The sequence below is a fragment of the Megascapheus bottae genome, chromosome X (assembly GCF_031878675.1).
Source record: "Megascapheus bottae isolate mThoBot1 chromosome X, mThoBot2.hap1, whole genome shotgun sequence".
NCBI lineage: Eukaryota > Metazoa > Chordata > Mammalia > Rodentia > Geomyidae > Megascapheus > Megascapheus bottae.
This window is the reverse complement of record NC_143547.1, coordinates 5,208,036-5,220,121: the sequence shown is the minus strand read 5'-3', so window position 1 is coordinate 5,220,121 and position 12,086 is coordinate 5,208,036. Positions and strand designations below refer to the sequence as shown.

At 42.9% G+C, this 12,086-nt stretch overlaps 1 protein-coding gene across 1 annotated transcript in view; it reads right to left on the bottom strand.

Annotated features, from left to right (window-relative positions):
• Txlng (taxilin gamma) overlaps window positions 1-12,086 on the bottom strand; it is a 62,043-nt gene that overhangs the window by 38,027 nt on the left and 11,930 nt on the right. The window contains exon 2 of the mRNA XM_090325784.1: window positions 2,956-3,259. Within this exon, the coding sequence (XP_090181910.1) occupies window positions 2,956-3,259 (304 nt within the window). The remainder of the gene's footprint in view (window positions 1-2,955; window positions 3,260-12,086) is intronic.

Genomic DNA, 12,086 nt, shown 5'->3' with positions numbered 1-12,086 from the left:
AAAGGCCCACAGCACACCTAGCTAAAATTTAATTCATGTGGTATGTCTGTGTGTATGTGTGTCAGTAGTAATCAGGACCTGAAAGCTGCTCCCTAGCTTTTTTTCACTCAAATCGAGAGGTCTACCAACTGAGTCACCATCTACTTCCCACTTTTGGGTGGTTATCTGGAGATAAGAGTCTCTTGGACTTTCCTTTCTGAGCTGACTTTAAACCTTGACTCTCAGATCTCAGCCTCACAAATAGGTAGGGTTATAGGTGTGAGTCACCAATATCCAGCTCCTTTTATTACTTAATATAATGTATGCCATTTATCCCCAGCATTCTATTTTTTTTTCCAGTCTTGGGGCTTGAACTCAGGGCCTGATCATTGTCCTTGGGCTTTCTCAAGGCTAGAGCTCTACCATTGGAGCCACAGCACCACTTCAGGCTTTTTCTATGTATGTGATACCAAGGAATCAAGCCCAGGACTTTGTGCATGCTAGGCAAGCATTCTACCAAATAGGCCACGCTCCCGGCCCTATCCCCAGCATTCTAGGAAAAAAAATATATATAATTTAATATATTCCCAAAGTCTAAAAACCATCATCACTCTCTAATTTCAGAATATGTTCACCACCGGCAAAAGAATCCCTTGCCCATTAGCAGATACTCATCATTCCTCTATGCTCCTAGCTCTGGCAACTATAAATCTACTCTCTCCATGAAGCCAATTCTAGACATTTCATATATAATGGAATCATACAATGTGTGGACTTTTGTGTCGGGCTTCTTTCACTTTACAGATTGCTTTATTTTATAGTATTCACTCGTGTAGGATGGATCAATGCTTCATTCCATGTTGTGGCTAACATGCTACCATGTAGATACACCATACATTACTTATCCACTCATTATCCAATAGATATTTATGTTGCTTCCATTTTGGGGGTACTTTATGGATAAAACTCTCACAAACTATCCTATATAAGCTTTTGTGCACACAAATTTTCAATCCTCCTGAATATACGTAGCTGTAAAAGTGCTTAGTCATATGTAACATTGTGTTGTTGTTGTTTGTTGGTTGTAGGACTTGAACTCTGGGCCTGGGCATTGTCCCTAAGCTCTTCATCTCCAGGCTACCACCCTACCCTTTGAGCCATAGCACCACTTCAGGTTTTCTGGTTGTTAATTGTAGATAAGAGTCTTACGGACCTTACGGCCTGGACTAGCTTTGAACCTCGCTTCTCAGATCTCAGTCTCCTCAGTAGCTAGGATTATAGGCATGAGCCACAGCGCCCAGCTGTTTTTTTTTATTGTTGTTGTTTTGTTTTTTAATTTATTTTGTTGTACCAGTCCTGGAACCTGAACTCAGCCTAATGTTCATGCTTGGCTTGCTTGCTCAGCTGGTAAGCTACCACTTGAGCCATGCTTCCAGCCCAGCCTTTTGTTGAATTATTAGAAACAGTCTTGCAGACATTTCTGCCTATAGGCCGGCTTAATGGTTTCAAATCACAATCCTCCAGGTGTCAACTTCCTGAGTAGCTAGGATTATAGACATAAGTCACCAAGCTTGGCTTATGTGTTACTTTTTTTTTTTGGCCAGTCCTGAGTAAGCTCAGGACCTGAGAACTGTCCTTGGACTTTCTCAAGGCTAGAGCTCTACTACTTGAGCCATAGCACTACTTCTGGCTTTTTTCTATGTATGTGGTACCAAGGAATCGAACCCAGGTCTTCATGCATGCTAGGCAACTTCTCTACCACTAGGCCAAACTCCCGGCCCCTTATATGTTACATTTTAAAAATATATTGGCTTTATACACATAATCAGGGATACTAATTTAAGAAATACGCCCTATGCATAAGAAATTAGTCACTTTTACTATTTCTATAATTTTTTCATTTTCTAGGATAGTAGAAAATTCATTTAATAAGGATAATTCCAATTTATAGTCATATATAAAAGTATGCAAATGATACACTATAAATCTTAGGTATTTAATAAGCATAAAAACCTGAGTAGCAAAGTAAGACTAAAATGTAGGAGGGTTTCAAATTCCATTAGACTTAACATACTGGGGCTGGGAGTTTGGCCTAGTGGTAAGAGTGCTTTCCTAGCATGCACGAAGACCCAGGTTCAATACTACATACATAGAAAAAAGCCAGAAGTGGTGCTGTGGCTCAAGTGGTAGAGCTAGCTCTAGCCTTGAGAAAAACCCAAGGACAGTGCTCAGGTCCTGAGTCTAAGTCCAAGTTGCAAAAAAACAAAACAAACAAACAACTTTTTACAATCTTGGTCTAAATCACAAATTACATAAGGAGTGAAGAACTATTCTTGGAAAGCTAGTTAACCCACTTTCTGACTATAGATATCTATTTTGCCATTAATGTTTTGTGCCTGATCTTTTTGTTGTTGTTATTGATTGTGGGGCTTGAACTCAGGGCCTAACCACTGTTCCTGAAACTCTTTGTGCTTAAGGCCAATGCTCTACCACTTGAGCCACGGTGCCACTTCTGGTTTTTCAGCGGTTAACTGGAGATATGAGTCTCACGGGGTCTTTTCTGCCCAGGCTGGCTTCAAACCATGATCCTGAGTAGCTAGGATTACAGGTATAAGCTACCAGCTCCCAATCTGTGCCTAGTCTTTAAACAAACTGATCAAATAATTTTCACATATTTTTTTATCAGAATATAGTACAGATACAAACAGGACAAGTCAAATACCACTTGTCTGGTTGTACCCAAACTTTGTGAAGGAAGATAATGCTTGGTTATTGAGAAAATCAACTAAGCTTAATACTCTGCTGTTTTCACTTCCTATCCATATTCAAAACAGATACACATATTGGCCGCATCAAAGATAGTTAAGTGCATTAGCTAAGCATCTCCAAACTAACCATGTTCATGGTCTGTGCTGCAGAAAATGAGTAAAATGAGCACTATGTGAACATTTCCAACTAGTACGCAGAGATTATTACCTAAGGTTTTCTCCTTGTTTCTGCTGCACTCTGAATCTTGCTGACCATCAGGAGGACCAGTTCGAGCTTCCTGCCCAGGAATCTCTTCTCTTGACTCCTGTGCGCAGTATGCTGGGCTTACCAAATTCCTGTTCTTTGTTATAAAGTCACTGCCTCCATCTCCTTCCAGTGAATGCTTGTTAGTCGTGCCACCACAACTGGAGTCTTGATGTTGAAGTATATCATTTGACTGAGTGTTACACATCCTATCCGCTTTTACCCCTAGCCCACAAACTCCAGCTTCTTCCATTGTGCCAACTTCAAGCTAGAAGGGGAAGAAGAGAAAAGATGAAAGAGGGGGTTAAATCAAATATAGTCCATATTTAGAACCAACGGTCCATCACAGCTTAACAGCTTTTTTCTTTCTTTCTTAGTAGTGTGGAATTATGGAAGTTTCTAAGTTTACTGATTGGTGACTTAACTGCTTAGTATAAGGGTAATAAAGTTAATATAAGGCTGGGAATAGATGGATGGATGGATGGATGGATACAGGCACGCGCGCGCACACGCACGCACGCACACGCACACGCACACACACACACTTGTCTAGCGTTCATGCCCTTAGGCTCCATCCCTAGCACCACCAAAAAATAACATTAAAATCCAGTTGAGGTGGCTCATGCCTGTAATCCTAGCTATTCAGGAGGCTGAGATCTGAGGATGAAGGTTCAAAGCCAGCCCGGGCACTAAAGAACCTTAGACTATTATTTCCAATTAACCCCTAGAAAATGAGAAGTGGGGCCGTGGCTCAAAGGTTAGGGTGGTAACCTCGAGCTGAAGAGCTCAGGGGCAGCGTCCAGGCCCAGAGTACAAGCCCCAGGGCTCCCCCAACAGACACAAAAAAATTTTAAACAGTACCAGGAGGCAAGCAATGTTATTTAGCTATAAATGTAGTCTTATTTCTCTACAAAAATTCGTTGTGGGAGGTGGGAATGTGTCTTAGTGGTACAATGCTTGCCTAGCATGCATGAAGCCATGGGTTCAATTCCTCCATACTACATACACAGAAAAAGACCCAAGTGATGCTGTGGCTCAAGTGGTAGAGTGCAAGTCTTGAGCAAAAGCAGCTCATGGATAGAGCCCAGTCCACAAGTCCAAGCCCCAGGACTGGCAAAAAAAATCACTACTATAATCAGTACCATTTCAAAGCTAAATTGTCCCTCATTCTAGTCTTATCCTCAAGGAGCTTAAGACAGCAGAGACAGAAAGCTAGTTTTTCACCAGAAGCTAGCTCCCCTAATATGTTGTGGAGCTGGCACCTACAGGACAAATGTCCAGTCAAGGACATTTCTTAGTCCCAATGTCTAGGTGAGAGTCCCATACATGATATCCATGAATGTAAACAGAATGAAGTGTGAGCAGAGTTGATAACTGTCACTTCTTAACTGGAATACTTAGAAGCATCTACCATCTCTTACCTACTATGGCTGAATGCAGAGGCCAATAACATATTTGTAAGATAGCAGGCCAAAAGATGATAGTAACCTGGGTCCCAAAGCACATAGAAAAACTACCCTGCTTACAAAGAAAACCCAAGCTGGACTACTAAGGAACAAGTAATACTCTTCTCTCAAGTCACTGAAATTTTGAGACTGAGGGCTAGGAATGTTGCTAAGTGGTAGAGGACTTTGCCTAGCATGAATGAAGCTCTGGCTGGGTTTGATTCATCAGTTCCACATAAACAGAAAAAGTCAGAAGTGGTAGAGCTCTAGCTATGAGCACAGAGAGGCTCAGGTACATAGCTCAGGCCCTGAGTTCAAGCCACAGGACTGGTAAAAAAGAAAAAAAAAAGAAATTTTGAATTGATATTTTAATTTACCCAATCATGAATATTATAAATGGTATCATGATAAAGATGCCTTTATTTCTTCTTTTCCTTTTTTTTTGGCCAGTCCTGGGGACTGAGGTCAGGGCCTGATCACTACCCTTGGGCTTTCCTCAAGGCTAGCACTCTATCACTTGAGCCATAGCACCACTTTTGGCTTTTTTATGTACGTGGCACCAAGGAATCAAACCCAGGTCTTCATGCACGCTAGGCAAGCACTCTCCGACTAGGTCAAACTCCCAGCCCAAGATGCCTTTATTTCAATCTACATGTGTGTAGGGTGTGTGTGTGTCCCAGCCCAAGTTGCTTTTATTTCAATGTACATGAGTGTGGGGGGGGTGTATGTGTGTACGTGTGAGTTCCTTGAATCTAATGCTACCTTATTCTTTTTGTGTGTGATTACCAGTCCTGGGCTTGAACTCAGGGGATAGGCTCTGTCTCTGAGCTTTTTTTGCTCAAGGCTCTACCACTTTAGTCACAACACCAATTATGGTTTTTTCTAAGGTAAGTGTCTCATGGACTTTCCTTCCCAAGCTGGCTTTGAACCATGATACTTAGATCTGAGCCTCCTGAGTAGCTAAGGTTACAGGCATGAGCTGCTGGCCTGTGGCCCCAAATTATTTATGTATTCATTTACTCATTGGGAAAGCAGATATTATTTCAAGCTATAACACATTCAATTGAATAAAAATGTTGAACATGGGCCAGAAGTTTGGCCTAGTGGTTAAAGTGCTTGCCTAGCATGCATGAAGACCCGGGTTCGATTCCTCAGTACCACATACATAGAAAAAAGCCGGAAGTGGTGCTGAGGCTCAAGTGGTAGAGCTCTAGCCTTGAGAAAGTCCAAGGACAGTGCTCAGGCCCTGAGCTCAAGCCCAGGACTGGCAAAAAAAAATGTTGAACATATGAGAGGAAGAGAGGATGGAGAGGAAACAAACATTACCATCTACAGTTGAATGTTTAAATCAAGCCATTCTGCTTTTCTGGAAGAACAAATTGGCAGTGCCACTCTAAAAACCCTTTGGTAATATGAATGCCTTCTAACCCAGTTAACACTACTCCTAAGAATTTACCCAAGTGGGTACATGTGTGCATACAAAGGCCAAGAATGTTTAAAGCAATACTATTGGGGGGGAGGGAAAATAGGAGAAAAACGTGGAAGGGGATAACAATATTCAACAAGAAATGTACTCACTACCTCAGGTATGTAACTGTAACCCCCTTCTACGTCACCCTCACCAAAACACTGAATTTAAATTAAAAAATAAGGCAACAGTATTCCTAATGGCCCCAAAATGCAATCAATGAAAATTTCTTTTCCTCTCCCTCTCCTTCTCCTTCTCCTCCCCCACACCTCTCTCTCTCCCTCCCTTTCTTTGATGTCAGTCCTGGGGCTTCAACTTGGCCTGGGCATTGTCCTTGAGCTTTCCCAAAGCTAGTGTTCTACCACTTGAACCACAGCACCAATTCTGGCTTTTTCTGTGTATGTGGTACCAAGGAATTGAACCCAGGGCCTCATGCATGCTAGGGAAGAACTCTACCACTAGGCCATATTCCTAATCCTTCAATTCAATTTTTCTCCTCTGGTTTTTTTTATTAAAAGATTTTATTAACACTGTTTTATAGCACATTCAAATGCCATGTTTAACAAACAAGTATTAAAGAATTCAACTCAAATTTTTATCAAGAGAAGAATGGATAGATGGTATTATGTCCATACTATCCAGCAATGAAAATGAACTTTTTTTTGTGGGTCACGGGGCTTGATCTCTGCCTGCTCACTGTCCCTGAGCTCTTCAGCTCAAGGCTACCTCCCTACCCATGGAGTCAAGCCCCACTTCCCATTTTCTAGAGGGTAGTTGGAGATAAGAGTCCCAGGTCCTTTTGTGCCCAGGCTAGCTTTGAACCTTGATCCTCATATCTCAGCCTCCTGAATAGCTAGGATTACAGGTGTGAGCCACCACGCCCACCTGGCTGAGAATAAACTATTGCTAGATGCAGCAACACAGATAAATTTCAGATCTATCTTTGTGGGAAAGTTGTGCTAATAGTAACCACTGGAAGAAACCATTTATATATCAAAGTAGTCTATGTAATCAGGAATGGTAATCACTGGGGATAGGGCCTGCTGGGATGTTTGATGAAATTCTAATTCTTGATCTGCTCACTTTGTAAAAATTCATTCAGTTCATATACTTACAATCTACATACAATTTCAAAATATTTTAACAAGGTTATTGTTACAAGTGTGTGTGTGTATACATACACTTCACAAATTATAATTAATTACAATTCTAATATTTCGAGAACTTTTTTCCTGAAGGGAGAAAGATTACAGATAGGTTTCTTTGGCCAGGCATTAGTCCAGGTTCGTGACACTCAGGGGACTGACATCTGAAGATAAGAGGTTCAAAGCCAGCTAGAGTAGACAAACCCAGATTTCAAGTCCCAACACACACACACACATACACACACCTGAGAATTAAGGTTTGAAGCCAGATCAGACAGGTAAATCTCACTCTTTTTTTTTTTGCCAGTCCTGGGCTTGAGCTCAGGGCCTGAGCACTGTCCTTGGACTTTCTCAAGGCTAGAGCTCTACCACTTGAGCCTCAGCACCACTTCCGGCTTTTTTCTATGTATGTGGTACTGAGGAATCGAACCCGGGTCTTCATGCATGCTAGGCAAGCACTTTAACCACTAGGCCAAACTCCCGGCCCCCTCACTCTTTTTTTTTTTTGCCAGTCCTGGGCTTGAGCTCAGGGCCTGAGCACTGTCTTTGGTATTTCTCAAGGCTAGAGCTCTACCACTTGAGCTCAGCACCACTTCCAGCTTTTTTCTATGTATGTGGTAGCAAGGAATCGAACCCGGGTCTTCGTGCATGCTAGGCAAGCACTCTACCACTAGGCCAAACTCCCGGCCATAAATCTCACTCTTATTACCAATTAACAAGCAAAAAAGCTGAAGTGGATACATGGCTCAAGTGCAAAAGCATCAGCCTAAAGCAAAAACAGCCAAACAAAAGCATGAAGCTCTGAGTTCACGCCCTGGTACTACTGGCACACAAATAAGGCAACATTGCTTTTCACAGGCCAAGTGGTAAAACCTTTACCTAGCTCATCATGCATGAAGCCCTGGCATCCATCTCTGGCATAACAACAAAGCGATTATGTTTTTCATTTTTTAAAATAATGTGCCTGAAAATATTTTGATTTATTTATAATTTTGTTCTACTTTTCTGAGAGGGTCTTATATAGCCAAGTCTGGCCTTGATCTCAAAATCTAACTGCCAAATGCTGGAATTACAAGCATTCCTCACATTGTCTGGAGGAAAAAAAATAATCCTTTAAGGGAAATTTTTTTTTTTGTTAATGAATCCTAGCTTACTCAGGAGGCTGAGGATCATGGTTCAAAGCCTGGCAGCAAAGTCCCTCAGATATTTATCTTGAATGGACCACCAAAAAGCTGAAAGTAGAGCTGTGGCTCAAGTGATCAGAGTGCTACCCTTGAGTATAACATCTTAGGGACAATGCCCAGGTCCTGAGTTCAAGCCCCGGGACTAGTACAAAAGGCAAGCTGGGGCCGGGAGTTTGGCCTAGTGGTACAGTGCTTGCCTAGCATTCACAAAGACCCAGGTTCGATTCCTCAGTACTCCACATACATAGCAAAAAGCCAGAAATGGTGCTAAGGCTCATGTTGTAGAGTGCTAGACTTGAGAAATTCCAAGGACAGTGTTCAAGCCCTGAGCTCAAGCCCAGGACTGGCAAATAAAAAAAAAAAGGCAAGCTGGACAGATGGTGTGACTCAAGTGGTAGAAAGCCAGGCACGGACAAAAGGCTTGAAGTTCAAGTCCCAGTGCCAGCAAAAAAAAAAAAAGAGAGAGAAGATCATAAACTGATTCATGGAAATGTATTATATTAAAAATGGTAGCCAGGCGCCAGTGGCTCACACCTGTAATCCTAACTACTCAGGAGGCTGAGGTCTGAAGATCATAGTTCAAAAACAGCCTGGGCATAAAAGTCCATGAGTGGCACTGTGGCTCAAGTGGTGGAGAGCTAGTCTTGAGCTGAAGAGCTCAGTGATAGAGCCCAAGACCAAAGTTCAAGCCCCACAACCGACAAAAAAATAAAAATAAAATGAAATTTAAAAAGTAACTGAAACTTCAGACTGGCCCAGAGGCCACAAGAAGCCCTTACAAATAAGACAAGAGACCTAATTTTCAATCATTTCTTAACAGGTAGATCACAATTTAAAAATTAATCATGGAGGGGCCGGGAGTTTGGCCTAGTGGTTAAAGTGCTTGCCTAGCATGCACGAAGACCCGGGTTCGATTCCTCAGTAGCACATACATAGAAAAAAGCCGGAAAGTGGTGCTGAGGCTCAAGTGGTAGAGCTCTAGCCTTGAGAAAGTCCAAGGACAGTGCTCAGGCCCTGAGCTCAAGCCCAGGACTGGCAAAAAAAAAATTAATCATGGGGCTGGGAGTTTAGCCTAGTTGTAGAGTGCTTGCCTAACATGCACAAAGACCCGGGTTCAATTCCTCCGTACCACATACATAGAAAAAAGCCAGAAATGGTGCTGTGGCTCAAGTGGTAGAGCTCTACCCTTGAGAAAGCCGAAGGACAGTACCCAGTCACTGAGTTCAAGGCCCAAGACAGGCAAAAAAAAACCCTAATCATGTCCAATATAGGAAGAACATTTTCAACCTCGTTCTTAATGAAAGAAACACAAATAAGAACGACAATTGAAGTAAAGCAGCATTTTTACCTAGATTTCAAAGATTAAAGCCAGAAGTGGTGCTGTAGCTCAAGTAGTAGTGATAGCCTTGAAAAAGTACAAGGACAGTGTGCAGGCTCTGAGTTCAAGCCCCAGGACTGGCAAAAGAAAAAAGAAAAGAATAAAGTTGGCGGGGGCTAGGAATGTACAACACAGATCTGTCAAATCAAAAAGCTTCCACAATTACACAAAAAGGCTAAAATAATCCTCTCTTTAGACCACATATTTATGCAAGCCGAGACTGTCTTCATCTACTTCAACTTAAATGGCATATCGCAACAGACTGAACACAGAAGCAGATAACTGTTTCTATTATGCCATTCATTAAAGAATACAATACTATGCCCACAGTCATGACTCTTGGACACAGGAAGCACAGATTAAATTCTTATCTTTCTTTGCAACATTCCCAGGTGATGTTAAAAATATATAAATGGGAGTCAGAAATTTGGCCTAGTGGTAGAGTGCTCGCTTAGCATGCACGAAGACCCAGGTTTGATTCCTCGGTATCACATACATAGAAAAAAGCTGGAAGAGGTGCTGTGGCTCAAGTAGTAGAGCTCTAGCCTTGAGAAGGCCCAAGGACAGTGCTCAGGTCCTCCTGAGTTCAAGTCCCAGGACTGGCCAACAACAACTATATAAATAAATGGGAGCTGCGAGTATGGCCTAGTGGTAGAGTGCTTGCCTAGTATACACAAGCTCTGGGTTCAAGTCCTTGGTACCACATAACACAGAAAAAAGTGCTCAAGTGGTAGAGCACTAGCCTTGAGAAAGCCCAAGGACTGTGCCCAGGCCCTGAGTTCAAGCCCCAGTACTGGCTTTGAACTATGATCCTCAGATCTCAGCTTCCTGAGTAGCTAGGATTACAGGTGTGAGCCACCAGTGCAAACTCAGAAGGCAGTATTTATTGCCCCTACCTGAACCTGCCTGCCTGCCCATGGGAAGGAATGCATTTATATGCTTCACCCAGGCCTTGGCAGCTCAACTGCCTTGGTCCTGTGTCCTAAGCTTTGTGAACAGGGCAAGGCAGGAGGGAGTGGCCAGAAGCACTGTGAACTAATTGAACCAATTCAGAATCTCAGCCTTGCTGTTCTTTTGGCTGTACAGCCAATTATTGCCATTGCCAAGCCTCATGCTTATCAGAAAATAAGGCCTAATAATGCCTGCTGAGGACAAACCACTAACAACAAGTATGAAAGTCTCAGCTGCACCTGGCAAAGAGCAAATGCCCAGGAAACAAAGCCTCCCTACCAATGCTGCCACTGGCCACTGGCCTGCCTATTTGCCAGTTGTCCTTTGGATAGAGGAGGTGGGTAGGAGAGAAGTTCTGGTAATACTCAGTCAGGAAAACTCTGAATAGGTGATAAGGAGCAATATGGGATACGTCAGGATTGTTATTCAAGGCCAGGTATGAACAAGAAAGTCAGAATCCTGACAAGAAGTATGGCCTAGTGGTAGAATGCTTGTCTAGCATGCACAAAGACCTGGGTTCAATTTCTCAGTACCACAAACATAGAAAAAAAACCGGAAGTGGTGCTGAGGATCAAGTGGCAGAGCTCTAGCCTTGAGAAACTCCAAGAACAGTGCTCAGGCCCTGAGCTCAAGCCCAGGACTGGCAAAAAAAAAGTCAGAGTCCTAAAGAGGTCTCCAAAGACTCATTTTCCAGGCCTTGCCTTCTCCATCTTTGTTCTTTGGCCAGGGGAGACATAATGGGTGTGTCTTTTTCTAAGAAGTGGTCACATTAATAAAGACTGTCCATGGTCAGGAGTGGGTATAGCTGTGGAAAGGTGATAAGCGAGTCCAGCATGAGCAAGCTCAAATTTGGCCTTTCACATTCAGAATCTGAGGTCATTCTACCTGGGTTATCTCTCTGAGGCATAAACCCACAGAAAAAGGACAAAGGATCTTGGCTGAAGAATGGATCTGGTAGGCATCTGCATGAGGTCCAGCTAAGACTGCAAGGAGACGGCCTAAAATGGCCATCAGTTTCGGGGTCTCCTGTGGGACATGCCCGATAGCACGGAGGTTGGCACCTATTAAAATCCTCCCCCCGCAAAAAGATGCTTGGCCTCAGCAGAAAGACAGACACATCAGCCAGTGTGTCTTGCTTCTTGCACATGGCCTCCTTTCTAGGGATCAGGGCCTCTGTCTCCCCTCTCAGATTAATGCCTACCATGATATTGCCTAAATCCTCGCCCCTCACTTATTTTAAGGTTGAGGGAGGATATGTGGAGACATTCTCCCCTTACCTGAATTCTTAGTGTAAGAATATGCCTGCATAGTTCCTTGCCCTAAGGTCACTAAGCAACTCATGCCTGCTTGTATTGATATGTAAACATCCTTCCACCTGACCTCCTACCCTGAGCAGTACCCCAACCCCCTTTTGCCTCTTCTGAAGAGGCATATAAACCCCTGTGTGAAAAATAAAATTCGCAGCTTGATCAAAAAAGAAAAAAAAAGAATGGATCTGACATCTAACTCACAGTGTCCGGACTA